Source organism: Ambystoma mexicanum, chromosome 9 (assembly GCF_040938575.1).
Source record: "Ambystoma mexicanum isolate Mex_15411 chromosome 9, UKY_AmexF1_1, whole genome shotgun sequence".
Lineage (NCBI taxonomy): Eukaryota > Metazoa > Chordata > Amphibia > Caudata > Ambystomatidae > Ambystoma > Ambystoma mexicanum.
This window is the reverse complement of record NC_090931.1, coordinates 711948569-711974354: the sequence shown is the minus strand read 5'-3', so window position 1 is coordinate 711974354 and position 25786 is coordinate 711948569. Positions and strand designations below refer to the sequence as shown.

The 25786-nt window shown below is 46.0% G+C and overlaps 1 protein-coding gene across 7 annotated transcripts in view; it reads right to left on the bottom strand.

Moving 5' to 3' along the window:
- Positions 1-25786, bottom strand: part of PIKFYVE (phosphoinositide kinase, FYVE-type zinc finger containing) — a 1728392-nt gene that overhangs the window by 1324578 nt on the left and 378028 nt on the right. For all 7 annotated transcript variants that reach the window (XM_069615611.1, XM_069615606.1, XM_069615608.1 and 4 more), the window contains one exon: positions 17347-17458. In XM_069615611.1, the coding sequence (XP_069471712.1) occupies positions 17347-17458 (112 nt within the window). The remainder of the gene's footprint in view (positions 1-17346; positions 17459-25786) is intronic.

The window sequence follows — 25786 nt, the reverse complement described above, 5'->3', positions numbered from 1 at the left end:
CAGGCTGCAAGGCAGGGAGCCCAGAGGCCCCGGGCTGTAGGCAGTGGAGAATTGCAGGCTGCAAGGCAGGGAGCCCAGAGGAGCAGGGCAGCGAGCAGGGAGCCCGGAAGGCTAGGGCTGTAGGCAGCAGAGTGTAACAGGCAGCAAGGCAGGGAGCCCAGAGGACCAGGGCTTGAGGAAGGGAGCCCAGAAGGCTAGGGGTGTAGGCAGCAGACGGTAGAAGATAGAGGCCTTAGCCGGGTGAATCAAGGCCTTCACCACCTTGGGTGCGCTTGAGGCCTTCACCTTGGGGGGAGGGTCACTGCCTCACTCCCCCTCGGTTGAATCCTTCGAGATTGACCGGGGCCTCTCCAGAAGCTTACCCAGGTTCTCGGATTTCCTCTTCCCTGAACCAGAGCGTTGACTCATGGTTGATGGTGCCGGGGAAGGAGCGCCCTGCCTGGCAGCCGAAGAGCCCGACCATTCGGCGCTCCCGGTGCCAGCGGACTCGCAGTGCTTAGCCTTCAGTTGGGCCCCTGTCGCCGGGGCGCCCTCACAGGACTTAGAAGACCGCTCGGACCTTTTCTTCTTCTTCTCACCTGCTGGGCCCTTCTCCAGCCAGTTGGCGAGGTGGGAACGATGATCCCTCATGGTCCGTTCCGATAGGTTCTTGCAGAACGCACAGTCCTTCTCCACGTGCGTCTTGACCTCATGAAGGCAGTCGAGACATCTCGAATGCTCGTCCTCCTTGAAAACATTCTGTAACCCGCATCCAGGGCAGTTCCAACAACTTGGATCCGGGCGTCGAGCTACCCTTGTCCTGGGCCGTGTCCATGGTAGGCCTCAGTGTTAGGCAGAATCCTGTGCAGTTCCCTTGGGGGAACACTGCAAAAAGATTAAGACTACAGGAGTAAGCAGTAGTCTGCACCACCCAGATTTACCTGGTAGCTGTGGCGGAGCAGTCAGACTTCTCTCATGAAGAGTAGGGCAGTATGTAGAGTATACACAATAGGGCCACAACACAGTAGAACAAACAAACACTGACCAGAGCTTTGTATAAAAAGTATATAATTATTTATTTAAAACACACTTTATGGCATATACTAGCAGTCTCAATCAAAAGCAAGTTAAAACACAGTCAGGTAAAGTATATACACCCCCCTTAATAGTTATCAGACAAGTCAGGGTTAAAACACTACTATTTGTTAGGACAGATGTGGTCGCTTAACCAAGATGGCACTCTGATAATGTAGATAAAGGGAGAGAAAAAGGTAGAGCGTAAAAGATAACACAGTTCCCAACACTTTTAAGAGTTCAGAGCAAGGGGAGAAAGGCAGGTTATACTGGAGAGCCAAAGTCCATAGGCCAGGCCCACTTTAAATGGAGCAAAGGGAAATGTGCCCAGGATCACACGGTCTAAAGTGCACTGAAAGTCTTTGCAGAGTGTTCAAAAGAGGTTGGGGTGATTCAAAAGATATAGTTAGAAGGCCTGGAGCCAACCCAGTTTAGAAGCCAAGGATTTAAGGGTCACCTTTAGCAATCTGTAGAAAGGGAGGCCAGGCAGGACACAGTACCTTAAAGAGAAAGGAAGCTCGAGCGGGGGCAGTTGTTCGTGGCAGTGGTTGAAGTTCGTGGTTCCGACCAAGGGAAGAGAACATCTCGTCGAGGAGGGAACGGGGAGTTGTTGCACTGCACAGGGATGAAACCAGCCGCGGAGTTCCCGATTAAAAGGTGTGGTTCTTTTATTCGCGGTCAAAAGTGGTGAGCTTGCCTATCCGGTCGCCGGGGTGCTTGGCACGAGCGATTCGACCAAGAGACGTCTTTGGAAGGCGAAAAGTGCGAACTGGTTGGTCCCACCAGCTCAGAGGAATAAGACTTGTCCAGCAGAAGATCTTCTCTTGTCGTCGGGAAAGTGATGAGGTAGTTGCAGCAGGGCTTCACCGGTGGTGTCGTCGTTGCAGATGGCTCAGCTTCTTCCCTCTTCGGATTCTTAGGTCCTGTGGCGACTTCTGAAGTTCCAGTCCCAAAGGCCCTGCTTTTATGCAGAAAAACCCCCATTTATCAGCCTGGCTGTCAATCACACATGCTAAGTGGTGAGCTGGGCGGCTCACCACTGGGCCAATTCAGCGTAGAGTACGACTTGGGTTGCTAAGGCAAGGCAGTCCAGGGTGCCAATTCCCCCCTCCACCCTTCCTGTGGAACCCAGACAGAGTGGAACCATTTGGAGGGCTTCTGTGGAGAAGCCCGCCAAAAAGTGGAACAAAGGGCTCGACCTTGGTCAGAGACACAAACGCCATTTTAGAAAAAAGAGTTCTGGCAAAAAGACCCAACTGGGGATTTAATATTAAATAAATAAACCGGCGGTATCTTTAACATTGCACCAAAAAGTGGTGCGTTTCAAATCAATGCGAAAATCCCATAGAGAATATTCCGGTGAAATATTTCACGTGGTAACCACTGCCACCAGCCAGAAACTCGACGAGGGGGGACGGGACAGTGCCCCATTGAAAACAGACCCAGGGGCAATCGAATTACCCCTTACCAGTACTTCCACAATATGATGGTTTGTACTGGTTCTGTTCACAATTTTGGACTAGTAAAGCCAATGGTGACTTTACATGCCCTGGGAGACAGTAGTCAGTCCCAAGGTATGGAGTCTATGTTTGGGCTTCACTGTTACACCCCTGTGGTACTGCACTGAGGGTGCTGTGTACCACACATACAGAAAAACAGATGATTCCCTATGGAGTAAAAAGAAACCCCATAGCCCATAAGCACATAACAAGTCAAAGACATACCTCACATCATGCCTACGAGTGGGAGTAAAAGAGTCTCACTCTTAGCAGGAGAAAAAAACAAACCCTAAAAATCCAGCAAAGCTGCTGGGGGACCCACTAGGTTTGGGAAATTAGCCTTACAAGAGAATTCTCCCTAACACTCAGATCTTCTGGAATCCTCCAAGAAGTGTCACTTGACGAAACCTTCACCCTTGAGGGGCGTAGGAAATTCCAAAACAGGTCCCCGTTGATCGGAAGAAGAAACGGTGGTGATTGAGGCTCGATTTAACAAAAAAATTAGAAGAATCTCCTTGAAAAAGCGCAAAAATGCAGCAAAAGCTCAAGAGCTATAGCACGAGGACTCCCAACACATGAACTTGCGGTAAAAATCTGAGGATGGCTGCCAGGGGAGAGGCTTAGGAAGAGGGCAGTCATTGGCTGGGAGCAGTATGACCCAGAGATTAGTGATTGGTTACTACTAAGAAAGACAGATCAGAAACAAAACTGATACTGATTTTTTCTTTACAGAGGATTCCCAGCCTGACGACGGGGGAATATTCATGAGCATGTGAATCCATGTCAGACCCCATGCAGGAGAATTAGACCAACACTGTTACAAGTATCTCTTAGTAACTTTCTTCTATCAAGAATGGATACAGTTACACAGCAATGTTAGGTTTTAGAACTCAGTTCACAGGGAGTAACTTAACTTGTATACTTTTCTAGAGGGGCCTTAAGCTACTCGGGTACACTTAAGAACCCAGTGAAACTATTTTGGAAGTGGCAAGAAGCAATTCAGAGAAAGCACAACCCAACAGGTGAGTAATTTACCATTTACTCTTCTAAACACATACGGAGTGACTTCAGTCAGGCAAGTCAGAGTACTTATTTGAATTAACTCAGCAACCCCACAGTTTAAGAGTAACCTCTTATGATATCAACTTATATTATAGGAATAGATAGTTTAACCAAGGGTACTTTCAGAAGTGTAACATACAGTTCTAAGGTAAGTAGGAACTAAAGCAGTTCAGGGACAGCATAGCCCAATGATACACTTTAAGAAAGACACAATGTATTTCAAGGTAAGTAAGGAACCTCATACTTTTAAGAGGGGCTACAAGCAACTCAAAGACAAGTATTAATTCCAAGACTGTTCTAGAAATGCACTAAAGCAGATCAGGGAAAACCAATGACACATATTAAGAAGAGGACACAGATAATCAAGGTGAGTAAATCCTATTGGAAGGATTTAGTGTTCAGGGACTTCACAGAAGGCTCCCTATATGCATTCCAGCATTAGGCCTGGGCGAATGGTATGGGCAAACTCCCAACCACATGAATCACCCACTCAGCCTCACAAGATTCACACAAGACTTAAGGTACATATTACCCAAGCCAACACAATACCTCAGTAGAAAAGAAGAGCTTCTAGGTGGATTTCTTCAGGATGCAGCAGCACAGGATCCAGTCCTTGGGTTTTTGGTCTGGAGACTGAAGGAAAACTGGCAGCAGCTATCGACGGGGGAGGCTTCCAACACAGGATTCTTTACCACTTCTCGCGGCTCTGTGGATTTGGTGCCTTTTAACAAGTACCTGATGAAGAACGAATAGCAGTGTTCGTATTCTCTTCACTCTTGCGGTCCTGCACTCTGGTGAGGGGACTTTAGGGATTCGAATCATGTCTCTAGAGGTACAGCAGGAGTCCACCAACATTTCAGCAGGATTCAGACTTTGGAAGACATTGCACAGCACACAGGCACAAGGTGCCCTGGCATTGGCATTTTGTAGCCCAGCAAGGTCACAACACGTCGATGGATGGCTCGTTTTGCAGACCATCTTGAGCAGGAGTCCAAGTTTAATCTAAGCATTTTCCATCGAATATTTTCTAACGAAAAAATGTTCATCAAATGCATATTTGTGTGGGGTAAAGGGTTCATTTTGTTTGCAAAATGTTTGGGGTGGGTTTTTAAGGGTCCCAAACGGGAGGATGGGGGGGACCCCCCAAAAGAAAAAGAAAAAATGCATTTGATGAACATTTTATTTTTGTTATAAAATATTAGATGGAAAAATGTTTAGATGAAACATTTTCAATGAAGACATGGAACCGGGTTAAACCAGGTACAGTTACACAGCGGGCTGTCTGGTCACTGGGAAATTGTTAGACGTCTTTTCTTCATCTTCCTCTTAAGATTTGGTTCCAATGGTCAACTTGTAAGCTGCTTCCAGGATCAGAGTTTTTATCAGGAGCTACACCACAACGTCTGCAAACTCTCCCTGCAGTTTACAGAAAGGGGAGGTCTGGCTGTCCAATCAGGACAACCAGCACCCCAGTAGAAATTGGTTCCTTTCAGGCAAGGCAAAAAACAAAGGGCTGCAGAGTTTTGTACTCCTCCCTTGCTTCCTGCCATATCAGAAACTCTGGAGCCTCACAGGGAATACAAAGGATTCCCGCCAAAGACAAAACTTCAACCAAGGTCGTTCCTGCCTAGAACGGCAGGAGAGGCCCTCAGAAACAACAAGCAAATGAGAAATGGCAAATATAATCAGAATGGTGACCCTCCTGGGCATTACAGCAGCTGATTTGACAGCCTGCAAGTAATCATGACTAAAAGTTATAAAAAGTAGTTACACTGCCACCAGCCATTCAAGTTATCTTGTAATTGTAACATAAATGTTACCGGGTAAGTTAGAAGGGAGATCCAGTCACATAATGTGGGGTGTGCTGGCTCACTATATAAAATGTAAAGGGGATGAAAATCCCTCTTTACCCCCTGGGAACAGTAGTTCACCCAAGTACATTAGTGAGAAATTACAAAGGGTGGTCTTGGGCAACTCAGCCCAAGACCAAAAGTTGTAGGGGACTATAAATCCAAAAACACACTGTGGATAGACATAAAAGGTCACCCATAAAAAAGAGTAAAAGACTAGGTGAGAGGGGAAAAGATTCTCACTCACCGAGGGACAAGGAGAAACGATTATCAAGTCCAAGCTAAATGTTCTGGTGTTGACACAGGTCAGGAAGATTATTCACATTTATGAAAATCTTACCCAACACCCCCAAGTGAGGCTAAGAAGGTGAGCCCGCTCCACAACACCATCCCTAGGGGTAGAGGCAAGTGGGACCTCACTCGAAGAGACTCTCCCAGAGAGCAAGAATATGCTGCTGTTGCACTAGAGGCTGTGGCTATTAAATTATGTGTTACCCACATAAGATACTACCTGACTGGCAGAAAATGAAGGCTAGTTAGGACCATTTTCCTTTAACCTGAATGAGTTTTCGGAAAGACACCAATGCCAGAATAATAAGATGGTTACTGGATTTACAACATTTCTGTTTCATGGTAGGACACCGAACGGGACATGAACAATGGTATGTTCACTTCCTAAGCTGTATTCCAAACAATGAAGAAGGGGGAAGCCACAGATATAAGGGGAAGGATATGTAATGAATTGAGGGAATTCATCCATTCACCCCTACAGGGAGCCACCGCCCAGTGAGTCTAGAGAGGTGATCCTGCTCCGCAACACCCTCCCTCGGGGTAGAGGCAAGCAGGACCTCATCAGGAAAGACTCCCCCCTTGGGGACAAGGACTCCTGTGTTCCACTGAGGAAATCCCAAAAGCATATTCTGAAATGGCCTACTTGAGAACATCAGGCAACTTGAGGGACATACAATATAGAGATTGGAATGAAGAAAAACTGCCATCTATTATTGTCAACCAGAAAAGGAATACGCCTCCAAGTAAAAACTCCCATTCAACTGAGATAAAGAAGCTGAAGTGGAGAGAGACGCCACAGAAAACGGAGGTAGAGAGGCACCGTTTGGCAAGAATTGATGTAGTAACCCTGTGGGAGACTACACAGCCCTTGTCCTCTTGGTATTAGGTAACCCACCTATTGGTATAGATCTGTACTACATAGGTTGGTAGTGTGACTGAGCAGCCAGGCTTATCTAAAGAGGGGTAAATGTGAGCCGTAGAGCTGCAGCAATGAAATCCATAAATACAACTAGCCAACTAACACTTTATGTTATAAATAATTATTTATTAAACAATAGTTTTTAAATAAGCATTCTTTAAAAAGGGCAATATATGTAGCAATCAAATACACTTTAAAATACTAGTTCAGAATCAACACAAAGCTAATAGATACTCTTTAGAGATGCTTCTTACACACTTTCTACACCCTGAAGTGACTTCACTAACTAGGACAGGAATTGCATTGATATATCACTAGTAAACTTTGCAACTTCTGAGGTTTGTAGAAATGAAAGGTTAAGGGAAGGAAAAAGGTTAAACAGGTTCTCAGAGCATGTGAGCACTTTAATCTTCCAATGGAGTCTAGATAAAAACCTTTCCCAACAATATTAGTTTAAAACCAATGCATCACCTATGAGGGACAGTAAGAATCAAAGCCAAATGGAATAGAAGAGTCTGCAGGGAGCCAGGACAGCCAAAGTCAATTGCAGCAAAGTCTATGGAGCTGAGACACTTCTTAGATAGCAAACGTCTTGCACAAAGTTAGGGAGTTGGTTGAAGAAAAATCACTGTAGGGTCACAGCCTGTTACACTTGTGAAGGTTAGAGCTGAAATAATCTCTACCAAAGCAGCTAATGTAAGTCTCAACTGAGAAGAGCAAGCTACATACACTGACCTAAGTACCCCAAGTCAGAACAGTACCTTTGGTTAGAAGAAGAGGGTCCAGCTGGCTTCTGTCTGGTTGCAGCGATGCAGAGCCTGTGTTCCTGGGCTACAATCGTGGGGACAAGAGGGAGGACAGCTGGGGACTCCTGCGGCAGCAATTCAGAGGTCGGGTGCAGCTACAGGCTCTTTTCGGATCAGCAGCACTTTGCAGCTTCAGCGCTCGGTAAACAGCACCACTGCGGATCTCGGCCACCGGTTGGGCTTCCTTCACTCCCTGAGTCCTGCACTCTGGTGAGGGGACTTGAGCTCTGGTCGTCCAGCTTCTGGAGGGTCCTTGGGATACTCCGTGAGCTTTTGGCCGGATCACAGACGGTGCACTCGACTACGGATTTCTCGACCCCTGGCACTCGGTTCCTGCAGCAGCAAAGAAGTACAGCCAGTCGGGGAAGCTGGTCCAGTGGCGTTCATCTCAGGGTTAGTTGGTCCCACTAATCCAAGGGAAGAAGTCGTACCTTCGATTAGAAAAAGGAGTTGAAGTACAGCAGCAGGGCTTCACCGGCTGTTCAACAGTCCAGGAGGATGCAGCAAGCATTGTTCACGATTTCTTCATCGCGTTGTTCTTCCCAGTGGTCGACTCTGTCTTCAGTCCCAAAACCCTCACCTTTTAAGCAGGTTTCTCCCATTCATGCCCTGCTTAGCAGTCACTCAAACAGAAGGCTGGCTGTCCTGCAAGGACAGCCAGCCAATCAGGAGTCGGTACATTCAGGCATTCCTAAAGACAAAGGACACATGAGTTTCGGGAACCTCCCTCACTTCCTGCCCTTCCAGACACACTGGAGGCAGAGGCGGTTATCAGCACTGAAGCCCGCCAAAGGCAAAACAAAGGGCTCCAACCTGGTTTGGCGTGCAGAATATAACCCAAATAAGACCTCACAAACAGATAATGGCGAAAAAAGAAGAGCAGGCCATTTTGACAAAATCGTCACCCATGGGTGCTATACTGCAGCGGAGGATTCAGCCGGTGGTAGAAAAGCACAATCGTAGGAAAATTAAACCATGCCACTAGCCATTTAAAGCCGTGAGGTTAAGATAAAAAATGTTACATGAGTAGGTAGGATAAGGGGCTACTAAGTAACCCCCTAGCACTCCACATAAGCTGGTGTGTGCTGGACCTACAAAGACAAAAGGTAAGTAAAGTCAATTTCACTTTACTATTCTTGGGAACGGTAGTTCACACAAGAAAAGGTATTAAAACCTTATGAGAAATCTAAAGGATTTCTCTGTGACACTGCACTGAAGGTGCTGTGCGTCACCACACAAAATGTAGATGCCTATGGAGTTTGTCAGACTCCAAAACAAAGGAAACACAAAATCCAAATCAGGTCAAAACAATGAGAGAGCGAGAAAAAGGGCTCACTCACTCCAGGATTAAAATTAAAAAGTCCTAAAGTCCAGCAAAAGAGCTGGGTGTCTCTAAGGTTGAAGGGAATTAGCACAGAAATTAGAATTATCCCTAACAGCCACGTACATCGGCCAGGGAAGCCCCAGGCCGACGCAACACCTAAGTGGGGAGGAGACTCTACCGGACGGCAAAGTGTGCACGTTTGGAAACTGCTGGGAAGCCGGTAGTGCACAGGGCGCAAAGAGTCCTTCGAGAACGAAGAAGAGAGACGTTGATGGTGGTGGCGTGACCACAGAGATTCGGTGGTGGACCAGCAGTCCTCCGAATTATGCCAAGACCACTAGGTGGCCCTGATTGCCTACCATCCGGTTACCTGCAGAGCTGTCACTCTGTACAGAGGGAGAATTCAGAGCTTGGGACCGAATCAAGGCAGGAAAGCGAGGAAAGCAAGTTACCCCGAACAAACGAGCATCCCCCCAGTGACGTTATCCAAGACAAGCACATCTAACAAGGAAAACGGGAGACCAGGGAGGCCTGAGGGGAATCGTTCAGGGACTGTTTGAACTCGTCCCAGTCTTATACATGAGAGAATGCGAAGGTAGAATAGTGATGATACGAGAAACCTGAATGCAATAGGACTTGCAAGAAATATTAAGAGTGAGGAGGCAACGCTCGAGGAGAAGGGCAAAGTGGAATATCTTTCAAAAGACAGAAAACCCAAAGAGAAAGAATACTGTGAATTGAAGATAAGAGAAGAGAATGTATAGAGAGAATTGCAGAGACTGGGTATCACCACCCTGGGAAAAGGAGAACGCAACCCTATATGATCAAAGTAGTTGTTTCAGGTTCAGGAGACCAATCCCTGGGAGAAGGGACCAAAGGATCATACAGTCTTGAAGGAGTTATATGAACTGATTAAAGAAGTCACAGGAGACTATTTACAAATATCATTAAGAAAAGTCAAGAAGAAGAAACTTGCAAGCAGCAAGCCCCAGGAGAAGGGAGTCATTCTCCCATCTTTAGTTGTTAGAATAGTGGTAGGGTCAATTAGGGTTAGTTTGGACTGTGGATTGCTTTTCTTTAGGACATTCACAGATGAGGGACTAGCACCTTAGTTAGTTTAATAGGTAGGGAACACCCCCATAGAGATAGGGAAAGCTAGGCCCTACTTTTATTCTGTAATAATGCCATCATCGAAATGTCCTCAAAGAGTTGGTGTCTTTCTTCTTATTCGCCACTATACCTTTTTCCCAACACTCCCGTAAACTTATGCCACAGGTGTGTTTAAAATTTGCAGAGTCTCCAGAAAGCTTTAATGATTTTATTAGAAGTTACAACAAAGGTTATAGACTGTTTCTTTCTCTTAGTGAATAGATTGTTCAGCATAAAACAGACCAGTGTTTCAATGGTATGCACCGGTTAAAAAAGGTGTTTCCTTAGTATCACTAGGGTCCTCCATCTCACTCATCTCCAATAGGACCTCCCTCCCTAACCAAGGCGTCCAACACCCTTGTTAGGCAGAAACCTGTGCAGTTCCCTCTGGGACCACTGCAAAAGATTTAAGACTACAGGTGTTGGCAGTAAACCCACTTGGTAGCAGTCTGCACCGCACAGATTCACTGTGGTAGCTGTTGCTGAGCAGCCAGACTTCCCTCAAGAAGAGTTAGGCAGTATACAGAGGATACAGAATAGGTACAGAGGCACAGTAGCACAAGCAAACACTAACCAGAGCTAGGGGTAAGTATAGAATTATTTATTAAAGGTACACTCATAAATTACACTAGCACACTAGAAAAGATAAGAAAGTCAAACATAGTTACTATTACTCATATGTACATCCCTAATCATTTGTTGGACAATTCTAAGTTAACACCACTTATTTCCAAACAGAGGTGAGCGCTTAACGTTAGATGACACTCCAACAAGTATTACCAAAAGGGAGGGAAAAGGCAGAAATAAAGAGAGCAGTAAGGTAAAACACTTTTCACATAAGGTTAGCAAAGGCAGTCAATGGTGGAACCAGGAGAATTAGTTCGGGGCCCGCTTTAGAGGGAGCCAGGTGAAAAATGTGCCCAAGATCACACAATGTCCTCAGTCTTTGCAGGTGAGAGAAAAGGTTTTACTACGGTTCTGAAAAGTTTAGTTAGGGTGACCCAGGCCTACCCAGGTTCGAGAGCCGAGGGCTAAATCTACCCCGTACAATCGGTGGCAAGGGAGGCCGGGCGGATCACAGTACCTTTAAACGTGGAAAGATTCCTCCAGCGGTGGTAGTCGTTCCTGGTAGTGGGTGCAAGTCGCGGCGTCGTCCCGAGGAAGAGGTGATCTCGACGGGGAGGAAGGCTGCAGGTCGTTGCACGACCAGGGATGAGGCCAGCCGTGGAATACTCCGGTCACAAAGGATTTTTACCCCTCTTTCGCGGTTGAGGTAAAAAGTGGTATCCCGGTTGCCGGGGTGCTTGGCACAGGCAAGGCGGCCACGAGATGCTTCGGGACGGCGAAAAGAAGGCAGCAACTGGTTGTCCCCACCAGTTAAGGGAAGAAGACTCTCCGGCGGGAGATCTCCTCTGTCGTCGGGAAAAGTGGTGAGACGGTTCTGCAGGGCTTCACCGGTGGTGTCGTCTTGGCAGGTCGGCTCGGCTTCTCCCTCTTCGGCTTCTTAGGTCCTGTGGCGACTTCTGAAGTTCCAGTCCCCAAAGCCCTGCTTTTATGCAGCAAACCCCCATTCACCCAGCCTAGCTGTCACTCAAACATGCTAAGTGGTGAGCCGGCCGCCACACCACTTGGGCCAATCAGGACAGAGTGCGACTTGAGTTACCAAGGTAACTCAGTCCAGGGTGCCTAAATCCCCCTCCACCCCTCCTAAGTACCCCAGACAGAGTGGCACCACTTTGGAGGGCTTCTGTGGAGAAGCCCACCAAAAGTGGAACAAAGGGCTCCACTTTGGGTCAGAGTTACAGAGGTGAACACCAACGCCATTTTAGAATCAAGTTTTGGCAAAAAATACCAACCGGAGTTATAATAATAAAGAAATAACCCGGCGATATGTTCAAGGCTACCGTAAATAAATAAATAAAGGTATTCGCCTAAAACAATGGGAGATCCCATAGGAAAATATTCGCGGTCGAATATAAAAAGTAGTTTCCACTGCCACCAGCCAAAACTCGATGAGGGGGGACGGAGACGTGCCCCCTCGACTAACAGACCCCGGGGCAATGGAATTACCCCGGCCAGTACGTCCACAATATGATGGTTTGTACTGGTTCTGTTCAGGATTTGAGACTAGTAAAGTCAATGGTGACTTTACAGATCCTGGGAGACAGTAGTCAGTCCCAGGGTATGGAGTCTATGTTGGGGGGTCCCTAGGACACCCCTGGGTTACGGCACTGAGGGTGCTGTGTAACCCATTTCACAAAAACACATGAGGCCCTATGGAGTACAAGACCCCATAGCCCATTCAGCACAAGGCAAACCAAAGAAAAACACTTCAAACATGTCCAAGAGTGAGGGTAAAAGAGTCTCACTCTTGGCAGGAGAGAAAAAATAAACCCAGAAAATCCAGCAAAGCTGCTGGGGGACTCAATAGGTTAGGAAATTCAGCCTAAACAGAGAATTCTCCCTAACAACCCTCATTAGTGCTACCAACCGGTAACCCCTACTGTATAATCTCTAGCTGTGTCTAGAGGCAGTTTCTATAAATGCCAGCTAGCTGATCTTTCTCATGGACTTCCTAACGTATACCAACACTACATATGGTTAATTCCTATGGACACTTTATGTATGTGTCATTGGAGAATCAAGCCCCACTTTCTACTTGTGACAGGGTAGGGACATGACCCTGTGAAAGGTGCAGGGGACCCTTCCCAACCTGGGGTTGGAGGACAAAGGCCAAAACAAGCAATGTCCCAGATATGTGAAGTGGGAAAGAGGGGTTCACAGTCCCCAAAAACTGGACTTAGAGGGGTTTTTAAAGCCTCCCAGCTGGATCCTGAGAGAAAGACAAGTACAGATTAGTGCAAGGCGCTAGGTGAACTCTGCTGCCAATGGGAAGGGGAGAAATTAATTGAACCGCCAGCCCCACAGTATAAAAACAGGGAGCAGAAAAGGAAGAGCGTGGATTGTTCAGTGAAGGCTGCAGAAGGTGCTGAGGTGGACTGAGAGACCAGGAAGAGGGCAAACAGAGCAGCAGAGTGTTGGAGAGCTGGTGGCAGAGCTTATCTAAGGTGAGGTTTTTGTGAAGGAGAATAGTACTAGTTATTTGTACTGTAGTATAGTGTGGGGAGGGTGTGTCATGACCCATAGAACTTGCCCTTTCTGGACCTCCTGGTCCTTATCGCGCTGGGGCTTGTATTCCTTGTTACTCCCAACATCGCCGCAACAAGCGACTTACCTCACACCAGCTTTCATGTCGCACACGGCACGTCCTATAAATTGGCCACGCCCCCGCGGACCGCGCGTCTCAACGCTATCATTAGGTAGTGACTTGACGTGTGTGTGTGCTGTTCGGCGAATCTTCTATCCAAGATCCTGGTTTCCTTCCTCCTTCCTTCTCCCTTTCCCTCTATTCGACTCCTGGAATCCCCATTCAAAGCGACCGCTACCTACTTTCCTGGACATCCTGGAACAGCGGCCTTCCCGGAACTCTGAACGCGCTCTGCAGCCGGACGAGACTCGAGCGAGTCTATACAAGACCCGATCCGTCCACAAGAGGAATCCTCCCACGGAACAGAGCAAGAAGCGATCCCAGGTGAGACGGGGGAGATTTATGACAGGGTGTGTATAGCAGGTGTGAGAGAGATAGTGTTAGAGATAGAAATAGTGAAGTTGGGTAGAAATAACTAGTCCAACAGAATGAGGATAGTAGAGAGGGGTGAATAAGAGAATTGTTGAGAGGTGAGAGCAGAGAGACTGAGTAGCAGAAGGGTGAGCATGGCACTACATCCCTGTGTTTGTAGGATAGGAGAGTAGTAGTAGTAGTACAGAGGGAGTGGTAGTGGTGGGATTGACATAATAACATCTAAGGGTGGAGGCAAGGACTAGAAGTGTGAAAGTCAACAAAGTGAAGTGGGAAATGCAGAGAGACGAGAGTAGTAGGAGTAGTAGCAGTGAGGGCAGTACCAGAGAAATTAGTAGTACTGGTAGTGCGGGGAGAGTAGTAGTAGTAGCAGTGCAGCAGAGAGTAGTAATCGTGTGGAGAAGAATAGTAGTAGAGTGTACAGGGGAGGGTGATGGGAAGTGTGACGCGTCTGAGGTTCTCGTCCCTTTAATAAAGAGAGGACACCCCACTCCCATACCTAAACCAAGTTGCAAACTGAAAGTTGCCATGACTCCCACTTCTAGAAATGCACCATTTCTGTGTAAATCAATGTATTTGTGTATGTTTGAACCAGTGACAGACATACATACACAATACTGCGACAAGGAGACCCCTTCAACAGCAATAAGCAACTCGAGACATAAAATCAAAGAAAGAGGAGACCCAGGGAGAAGTGGTTGGAGAAGTTATGGAAGTAGACGAGAGAAGTGGACGAGACGGGAGAAATGGGACAGCGGAGAACAGACTGGGGAACTACAGTTTGGCTCGCAACCACTGTATAAGCTGAGAGTGAGAGCTCAGAAGCGGAACTGCAGGCGTTGATACCTTCGAGTGGCGGAGGGGGAGCTGAACGCCGAGAGCCGAAGAACGAGTCTGCTGACCGGTCCGCAACCGAATTGCAGTTCCGTCCGAAACCGCTGTATCAGCTGGGAGCCCAGCAGAGGATTCCTGCAGGCGTTACTCTCTTCGAGTGGCAGGCATAGCTGAACACTGAACACCAAACCAGGAGACTGCTGATTCATCGCGGAGTTCCGCAGCAAGAAAACCTGCCAAGAAACAGGGATAGTGTTTCCCAAGAAGGCGGGCTCGCCTGGAGGCGCCGCCAGCCCAAGACAGGCTGTCGGAACCCTGCAGCTCCTACACCAGCTGAATCACGCAGTAAGGAGACAGATAGCTGGAGAAGGCAAATTTGCCTGGAGTAGCCGCCGAGCAGACGCATACTGCCAGATCCTCAAAGCTCCACCAATCACGGAGTCCCGTGGCAAAGAAACAAAAGGTTTAAAGTGACCAGACATGAGAGTGAAACCAGGCACCGCAAACACCAATAGGAAGAAACAATGGGGAAAACAGCTTGTAATTATTGGGAAATTGACTCTTCTCCGATTGCTTTGGGAAACAATTAAAAATACTTGGCAGGCTAGTGAACGAAGTATAATTGGCTGATGTATAAGGAAAACAGACTTTGGCAGGAGAGTAAACCAAGGCTGTGAGTCGGCCTAAAAAAAATGAAAGAGGAGTAACGCCCTTGGGAACTTTAAAGACACTCAAAGGGAAGGAAATTAACCCCTTTGAGCCATGTGGAACTTTTTTTTCTTTTGGAGCACTTTAGTTGTCTTGTTGTAACGTTGTTTTGGAACTGAAAGGCTGCAGAAGACCAGCCAAGGGACATTTTCCCGCCTTCTGCAGATTGTGTTGAGTTTCTAGTCTGAGGGTTAGATTAGGTGTTGGCCACAGAAAAGAGAACATTATTTTGGATGTTTTGACATGGTCATGGACATTAGTTTGTTTTGTTTAGGCAGGGAATCCCCTCTTAGGATTAGGGAAAGTTAGGAATTTCCACAGTCCCCCCCCCCCCCATAAAAGCGTATCAAGCAAACCCACACTCCTGTGTCTGCCTCCTACTTCTGCACCCTTAGAGAAGGAAGTTGGTAACATCGTAGGGCTGAGGTAGGTGAAAGGTGAGCGATAGTGGGAGAGTTGGAAGGAGGAGGAGAGCAGGGTTAAGAGGAAGGGAGCAAGATGATAGAGGGCTAGAAGATCGAACGGCATAAACATACACCACCCACTTGTACTATCGCTAGTGTAGGAGCAAGTTAGGTTACTACTACTCTACCACTCCTCATTACTACTACTACTAGTCTTCCCTAAACTCAGGGTTATGGTGGCCTGCCCATCCTTGCACTAAACTCACTCTCACTACAATCAAATCACCTGCTGCCCACTTCTATCCTACACCCCTCTTCTCGTACCCCACTGTTACACCCCTCTCTACTAGCCTGCCTCTCTCCTAACACTCAAGTCCTCTCACACAATAAATACTATCCTCACTTCCCTACACTCATGTACAACACTAGCTATAGCTTTCTTTCGCCCTCTCATACCTACTATACACCCCATCTCCACACTACACTACACTACACTACCCACAACTGGCCTCTCCGTCTCTCACAAATGCCTCACATGTACTAAGCTCTGCCACCAACTCTCCAACACTCAGCCTCTCCGTCCATCCTCTGCATGGTCTCTCCGGACACCTCCGACTGTGATCTCAATTGAACAACCCACAGTCGGTCTCTCCTTCTGTCTGTTTTTATATGGTGCTGTTCCTAGTTGTGTGTCTCCCTCCCCCTCCATTGTCTGAAACGCTCCCCTGACAATTGGTACCTCTCTTTTCACCAGTACCCAGGTGAGAGGCTTTAAAAAACACTAAGCCCCTCCCCCTTTTCCAACACAGTTTTGCGGACAGTCTCTGAGAGTTTCCATGCTGTTTCTGTGGAGTGCTGTTGGTCTGAATGATCATTTGTTTCTGTTGTGGCAGTTCTGTGCTTCTCTGTAATGTTGATTGCGGATGGGATGCTGTGAAGGCTGCAATTGCGTCTTAGTCTCATGGTTTCTGTTTTCCCCTTCGTTAGATCCCGGTCCACGTCTTCTTGCCTGCACCCAGGTGGATTCTGGGAGTTTCGGTTCTAAAATGGGAAAAACAGAACAATGGCCAGAAACTGTACTAGAAGGCATTGGGAGATAAAGAGTGGTACTGTTGATAACATTTGTGGCACTTGGGAGAAGGCTGCTTCAAGCACTGGGGGACCCCTGCCACTTCCTATTTCTGGAGCAGGGCTGGCTCAGGGTTTTGTCTTAGTGAGCCTCCACCGCCAGAATGAGAAGGGTCCCTCTGCCCACCTCCCCCACACCGGACCCTGTCACACAACACAGTGAGGTATAAAGACAAAACTGCAATTACAAAATAGGAAAACAGTGTCTCAGCATACATCAAGAGAGGCCTTCAAAGTGACACCAAAAAGATCCTTGATGGAATGAGCTCTTGGAAGTAGTATTGGCAGATAACAGCAAAGGTCAGAGACGTTCAAACAAATAGTGAGGGTCATGCAGTATGGACAAATCAGATTAGAACATGAAGACTGCACCTGAATGGCTTTAAATTTTGGAGGCGTTTAAACGACTGGTATTAACCAACGTTTTCATGGCAGAAGTACCTTATTGTTTGCCTCCACTTTTTCCTCCCTTTAATGCTTAGCCTTTTAAAGGAGCTGAAAAACTGTGTGGTGCCCTCAAACTCGCCTATTAAATACTACATAGGTGATGTTTAGTGGGCGAGACATCATTTGTTGAATTACCTAGTGGCAAACGGAAAAGACTAGAAACAATATTTGGAAGGAAGCACATGTATAGATTATTTAGCAGCTTCCAATCTTGTTACAAGACAGAAGTCACCTGTAGAGGTCTGTAGAGCGCATACTCATCCCGGAAAATCTGATCATGATGCGTTAGGCAGTCCAACCAGCGTCCATCTACTAGCGCTTGTCCGATGGCAATAGCTTGTGCTCTGATAGATAAAAACAAGATTGTAAGATTGTTTTTGTTGAAACATTTTATTGCAAAATCCCTCATCATCCTAATACAAATAGTTGATCTGAAGATGAAGGAAAAGAAAACGAGTTTATCAAATTCAAACTTTTTCTACGCAATTTATTTTTATTGTAAGCATACACTCAAACATTTACTATCGTGTTTTATTAATTGTTAGGGAGAATTCTCAGAAATGTGCCAATTCCTTTCTACCTTAGAGACCTCAAGCACTTTTGCTGGACTTTAGGACTTTAATTTTTATCCTGGAGAGAGGGAGCCTTTTTACCCAGTCTCTCATGTATTTTTCCTTAATCTGATCTCTGTTTCTTTTGGTTGTGGAGTCTAAAACTCCATAGGCATCATCTTTTTACATTGCGTCACCCAGCACCTTCAGTGCAGTGGCGGAGGGAAGTCTTTCAGATTTCCCAAAGGTTTAAATACCTTCTCTTGGTTAAACTGCTGTTTCCAAGAGCAGTGAAGTGAAAGTGACTTGACTTTTGTAACTTTCTAGACCCAGCACACACTAGCTTACAATAGGGTGCTGGAGGGGTTACTTAGTATCCCCTTTATCTAGTTTCTCATGTAACATTTTTCTGTTAACCTTTCTACAATTAATGGCTGGTGGCAGTGGTTTACTTGTTTCTACCATTGTGTGTTTTTACCACTGGCTGCAATTGCAGCCCCAGTAAGCACCTATGGGTACTTATTTTGTGAAAATGGCCCCAGTCTTTTTTTGCAATTTCTTGAGATTTACTCTGCACGCCAAACCAGGTTTGTTCCCTTTGTTGTTTTGTCTTTGGCGGGTTTCACTGCAGAAGCTCGCCTCTGGATCCAGTGTGTCTGACAGGGGCAGGAAGTGAGGGAGGTGCCCGAAACTCCCTGTGCTTAATCTCCTAGGTTACAGGAATGCACTCTTAGGTGATTGGTGATTGGCTGGCTGGCTGTCCTGTGTGAGCGACAGCTAGGCTGCAAATGAATGGGAGAAACCTGGATAACAGGTGAGGTCTTTTGCTTGGAAGGCAGAGTCGACCACTGGAACGAAGGAATCCAAAGGAGAACTTGGAAGAGACGCCTGCTGCAACTCCTGGACCGTTGGTTTGCCCGTTGAAGCCCTGCTGCTACGCTGAAGCTCTGAATTTGCCTCGACTCGAGGAGCCCTCCAAGGACAGCTTCTCCCCCTGGGTTGGTGGTAACACTCAACCCCAAAGCGAACTTGTCTGGACATCCTCTCGGAGCTGGCTGTACTTCCATTGCTGCTGCAGGAATCAATTGCCAGGGAGAGGAACACCAGAATAAAAGTGGGTGTCTTTAAGTCAGACCCGAGCTCCAAGAAGATCCTCTGCACTCCCATGAAGCAGGACTGACCGAGCCTGAGCAACCTCAACAGAGTGCTGGACCCCAGAGGCGAGAAAAGTCCATTACGGTAGCCAAGAACCACTGTGGTGCTATTTGGGAGAGACGCAAGGAGCTGAAACCGCAAAGTGCAGCTGATCTGAAGTTTGCGCAGTGCTGCCGCTGACATCCAATTTGTAGTGCAGGAGTCCCCAGACGTCCTCCCTCTTGTCCCCACGACTGATGCCCAGGAACACTGGATCTGCAGACCTATAACTAACAGAAGCCTGCTGAAATCAAGTTCTTCAAACCAAAGGTACTGTAAACTAAGAGGTTGCTTACCTCTTGTCGTGTAGCTTTACTAGCTCTCAGTTGGGACTTGTCGGCCTCCCAGCTTGTGGCCCTTCAGTGATTTCATTTCTACAAACGTTTTCTAAAACATTGTGCAAGACTTTTACTTGCCTGCAAAGAAGATCTTCAGAACCCCTACACTTTGCTCAATTGACATTGGCTGTCCTGGTTCCCTGGAAGACTCTTCTACCTCTGACTTTGGGTTTAGGGTCATTTGTTCGAATCAAAAGATTTGAATAGTCAAACTTTCGAAACAAAAGTTTTGAAATCAAAAAGGTACAACATGCTATCTTTAACATAGAAAGTGCATTTCGTTGGAAACCAATCCATCGACAATAGTCATGGATTGGTTACAACTGAAATGCACTTTTACATGTTAAAAGTAGCATTTCACTGCCTTTTTGTTTGTAACGTTGAAACTTTACATGGAGCTGTCCAGTGCTGACATTACAGGAATGGACAGCTCCATCTAACGTTTCAAAGTGTTTTGTGTATTTTGGCATTTAAATGCCATTTTTTAACTTTGAAACGTTACATGGAGCTGTCCAGCCCTGTAATTTCAGCACTGGACAGCTCCATGCAACGTTGCAAGGTTTTAGTGTATATTGGGGGGTGCCCTCCCCAGCACCCCCAGGCCCTCCCAAACCCCACGCCACCCTCCCACCCCAACCCTAACCCAAGCCCCAACCCTAACCCCATTTTCGAAAGGCAAACTTTCAATTTTTCGATCAAATTGTCATTCAAAACTATTGTATTTCGAAAACAAAGATTCGAAAGTTTGCCTTTCAAAACTTTTGTAATCGAAAAAATGACTGGACACCCTGACTTTGTGTTTAATCTGTCCCTCCAAAAAGTTGCACATTCTATAACTTGTATTGCTGGGAAAGGGTTAATCTACTTGGCATTGGAGGTTCAAAAGTACTTACAAGGTTATTAATCATTTGTTAACCTTCCCAAGTCTATTTCTTTTGCACCAAACTCAGTATTGCGTTAAATGTACCAGTGATAAATCAAAGTCCACAGTGTCCCAGCTATTTAAGTCACCTGAGGGTGTAAACAGTGTCTGTGTGCCATCCCCAACGGGTATCATCTGATTTAGAGAAACTAAGAGTGTGTTTTGAAGTATATTTTAAAGTGTTAAATGTTTTTGCTCCCTTCTAAAGAAGGCTTATATAACTGACTGTAAAATAAATTAATAATTATTTAATCAATCTAAGTGTTTATTTGAGTAACTGTCACTGTGAAACTCTGTGTTACAACCTTACAGCTCACATTGACCCCTCTTGAGATAAGCATGGCTGCTCTGTTACGCTACCAACTTATGCAGTACATGCTTATACCAAAGGTTGGGTTAACTATTGCCAAGAGGACAAAGCTGGTGCAGTCTTCCACAGGGTACTGCATACAATTTTGCCTAACATTAATAAAGTGACAAATTGTTGCCATTGGCATTGAACTGCATTTAAAACTCCATGCCATACATTTTATAAACAGCAGCATTATAGACATCATGGAAAACACAAACAAAGCAAAATTATGTGCACAATATTAGAGCTTTGTAATAATGTCTGATAACAAAAACAGGCCAAAACCAGAACACTCCACTAACATAACCATGGCTGGGGTCTCGAGAGCATGGGCACAGCACAATTGGGTCTAAGACGATATAAGACCTTGTTGTATTAGGAAAGGAACTGGATGGGTCCAGAACGTGCTTCATTCTGCAAATATGAAAAAGCACGAAGACTTTTTTCTACCGAGGTGTGTGTAGAAGTGTATAGGCAGCAGTCATGAGAAAGATCAGAAGAAACAGTAACAAAGAAAGCATTCTCCACAAACCCATAGAGATATTCTATTTCACAAGCTTATCCAACAATCAGTACTCCTTTAAACCATGAGTTTAAGAATTATCTTATATGATGTTATACAAAAAAGGGTAAAAAGGGTATTGCTCACAACCTATGAAGTCACGTGAGTGTTAGTACAATGCCCCATCTCCTGGAAATACTCATGCGTTCACAAAAGCTATTCTGGAATTATAACTGTTTAGCAAAGTTATCGAAACAGAGCCCTGAAACGATCAGTATATACAGAATGCCCGGCTACGCTGCAACATTTATGTTTTCTTTTTAGTAGTTGGAGAAGTATGGCAAGACATATCATTTAACAATTACAATGACAGAAGAGTCAGATGAGCATAAATAGAAAATTCAGAGGTTAAGATCAATAGATACAGGCAGTTAAAATGTACTTTTACAGCATGATAGTTACTGTACAAAACAGCTAAACATAGAATGAAGGGAGTTAAAATGGATTTCTACAATCTGGCCTGGTGAAAGAAACAATTCAATTCAGACAGGTAAGTAAACAAGTACTATCACACAACACCCAATTATAAAACATATATACAGTTACCTATAGTTTTGGAGGCATGCATACAAAAACTTAGTCAATAGAAAAGAAGGTAAGTAATGATGCAATAGAATAAAACCAGTTCACAAGAATAATACCCTAACTTTATAAGTCCAATCCCTATGATGTATGGGGCCTTGTGTCCAAAAGTCACAAAGCTTCTTCTTAGGAGAGAGGACAGATGTAGAAGAGTTCTTGTGCTGGCAAAAAATGTTCTAGAAGATACTTCAACAATACAATGTTACAGGTCAGTAGAATTATTTACTTATCTTTAGGTACAGCTTTTAGATCAAAAGGCCATGGAATATAATAAACCAAAGTTTATTCTAACGTTTATTGTAGGGGAGACTGGGGCGGCTGAATGCTTTCCGAGTACTCACCCCTCTGATTCAAAATTTCCCAATTGACTTGGTGGGACGACTGGAGGTTGCTGGCTGTCTGTTTTCTCGTACTTTGTTCCTGTGCAGGATATCTACGGTTTGCGGGACAGAGGATTTCTCTGATCAGCTGCTTGTGCAGGATGCAACTCCTGGTGAAGAAGCCAACCAGGACTCCGATACAGGACTCTTCTGGACACATCGCAGGACATAGAAAAGCTACTTCCACCCACTGTCCCCGCACAGCGACAATGGCACATGTCTCTCCAGTTGTGGTGAAGACCACCTTCCAGGACAGAATCCCTTGATGCTGGGAAGCTGAAACTTCTCAGAATGGCTACTTGTGGTATGGGGTGGTGACTACCAAAGTTCTGGCGAGGTAGACCACTGGAGAGCTGGTACAGGGAAACTTCTGAAGGCTCTGGATGGCTGTATTCTCCAGTCGAAGGGTCGAAGCACTGCAGAGATCCTTCACAGGTCAGGTAGTCCGGCAGGGCTTAATCAGGCCAAATGCAGGAAGGGAACTCCAGGCCTCTTCGGGAGTCGACCACAGATCTTCAGTGGGCTGCTCTTCTACACAGGCTCTGACGCGGATCTGAAGAAATGGCTGCAGGAGCCCTTTTCATATCCAAATCTTGGATGGAAGCAAGCCCACACCCACCAATGGTAAGGAAATGCACCATTCAAAACAGCCAGCAGTGGAACCATTGTGGGGTTCACTCACTCCCCACGCCTAGACTCTCTGGCACCTCACTTGTGGAGTGGGACCAGACAGTCTCACCTACTTCCTGGGTCCACACACAAATGGCATGAAGCCCACGAAAACAGCAGCTTTCCAGGGTGAATGTATGACCACATAAGGGATTTCCTGAGAAGGCAGGAAGAAGGCCAAACAACAATATAGCAGGACAAGCGTCAAATCTCGTGGCATGGCCATTTAGGGCACTAGCCACGTATTAGCCAGACACAGTAAATGCGAATGTGCACACTAAAAAGAATGCAAAAATTGTAAAAATGTGTCTGCTACCACCAGCTTGTCTTTAGGCACGTATAAAAGTAACCAGAAATCCCAAGTGTAAAAGACTAGGGTGATAGAAATGTATCCCCACTTCACTGCATTGTAAGATGCTGTGTGCACTGTTAAAAAATTGTCAAAAGTAAAAAGACAAAAGGTTAAAAAAACTGCAAAGAGTTTGAGGGTCCATAGAACATGGAGGGAAAGTTGCCTAAAGAGAAATCATGCCTAATGAAGAGTGTAACATGTAAGCATTTCTATATATCCTCAGTCTTTAGGCCAGCTGAAGGGAGAACAACAAAAGGAGTGATTTGGGCCATTATCTTATGTAACATTATCTGGTTAAATTCCTCCTGGTCGTTCACAGTGCTTTCAATATATGAAAGAATTAATATAGACAGTCAAGGCTTTTTGTTATGAAATTATTCAGGTCAGCTCAGAAATGGAAGTGAAAGCTGGTAAATTCTGCATTCTGGGCACAAGAGACTGAGTGCATCCAGAAGCGCAAAGGTTGTCATAAAAAAAACAATGATGGAAACCTGAGATTTGGGGAGCACAGACTAGCTCCCAAAATCTAACCAAAAGTGAGGTTCTCAGAAGCAAGATGGAAATGCATAAGAGGCAACGATGACTAACCAGGCAGGAAAATATTTCAAGGGTACCAGGACCGTTGCTCATCCAGGACGCATATTGATAGCATTTGCAAATGTGCTTTGCAGAGTCAAAAGACAGCACAGGTTTGGATGAACTACTAAATTACGATTCAATTAATCTCTCATCAGTGAGTGTTAGGGAGAATTGTCTCTTTAGGCTGAATTTCCTAACCGAGTGAGTCCCCCAGCAGCTTTGCTGGATTTCTGGAGTTTGTTTTTTTTCTCCTGCCAAGAGTGAGACTCTTTTTCTCCCACTCTTGGACATGATTTATGGTGTTCCTTTGACTGTTAATGTGTTTTATGGGCTATGGGGTCCTTTACTCCATAAGGTCTCATGTGTTTTTACTATGTGTGTTACACAGCACCCTCCGGGCAGTGACACAGGGGTGTCATAGTGACACCCCACCATAGACTCCATACCCTGGGACTGACTACTGTCTCCCAGGGCATGTAAAGTCACCATTGGCTTTACTAGTCCCAAATTATGAGCAGAAACCAGTACAAACCATCATATTGTGGACGTACTGGTCGGGGCAATTCGATTGCCCCGGGGTCTGTTAGTCGAGGGGGCACGTCTCCATCCCCCCTGATCGAGTTTTGGCTGGTGGCAGTGGATACTACTTTTTATATTCGACAGCAAATATATCCCTATGGGATTTTCCCATTGTTCGAGGCTACCAACTTTAATTATTTAATTCCTATAGCCTCGAACATACCGCCGGTTTATTTATTTAATATTAATTCGCCGGTTGGTATTTTTTGCCAGGACTCGATTCTAAAATGGCGTTTGTGTTCTCTTCTGTGACTTCAACCCAAGTCGAGCCCTTTGTTCCACTTTTGGCGGGCTTCTCCACAGAAGCCTCCAAAAGTGGTGGCACTCTGTCTGGGTACCACAGGGGGTGTGGGAGGGGGTTTTAGGCACCCTGGACTGAGTTACCTTGTTAACTCAAGTCGCACTCTTGTGTGACGTGGTGAGCCAGCCGGCTCACCATTTAGCATGTTTCATTGACAGCTAGGCTGAGTGAATGGGGGTGTGCTGCATAAAAGCAGGGCTTTGGGGACTGGAACTTCAGAAGTCGCCACAGGACCTGAGAATCCGACGAGGGAGAAGCTGAGCCGACCTACCACGACGACACCACCGGTGGAGCCCTGCGGAACGACTCACCACTTACCGACGACAGAGAAGATCTCCCGGCTGGACAGGCTTCTTCCCCTGACTGGTGGGCACAACCAGTTTACCTTCTTTTCCTCGCATCCCAGGACGTCTTGTGGTCGAATTGCCCGTGCCAAGCACCCCGGCAACCGGATAGCCACTTACCACTGGACCGCGAATAAAAGGACCGCTCCTTTTACCTGAGAACTCCTTGGCTGGTTTCTTCCCTGGCAGTGCAACGGACTCCTGTCTTCCTCCCCGACGAGATCCTCTCTTCCCCAAGAAGAAGCACCGACTTGCATCCGCTGCCAGGAACAACTGCCCCCGCTGGAGTATTCTCACCACTTTAAGGTACCGATTCCGCCAGGCCTCCCTTTCTAAAGATTGCTACAAGGTAATAATAATCCCTTAACCTTTTGGACTGGGCTGGCCCCCTTGACCCTCTAACTGGTCCCTTTCTTTTGGTCCAATTCTTTCTGAAGCTTTGCAAGACTTTTGTGCACTTCAACCGTGTGACCTTGGACACGTTTTGTTCTGATCCTCTTAAAGTGGATCCGGCCTTCTGAACTCTAACTTCACGGTTTTACTTTGCCTTCCTCTCTTGTTGTGTTCTTGTGAAAGTGTTGGGATCTGTTTCAAATTATACTCTGCTTTTCTCTCCCTTTTAAAACTAATTATTAGAGTGCCATCTGCGTTAAGCGCTCACCGCTGTCTGAAAATAAGTGGGGCTTTACTTAAGACTTGTCTAATATTCTTCTAAGGGAGTGTATATTCTTTAGTGACCGTGTTTTTGAACTGCTTAACATTAGTGCCTGTGTGTTTTTCTAGATGTGGTTTTAAATAAATAATTAAATCTCTTTTACACCAAGCCCTGATCAGTGTTTACTTGTTCTATTGTGTTCTCTTGACCTATTGTGAATACCCTGTATACTGCCTAACTCTTCTTGAGGGAAGTCTGACTGCTCAGCCACAGCTACCAAGTGAATCTGTGTGGTGCAGACTGCTACCAAGT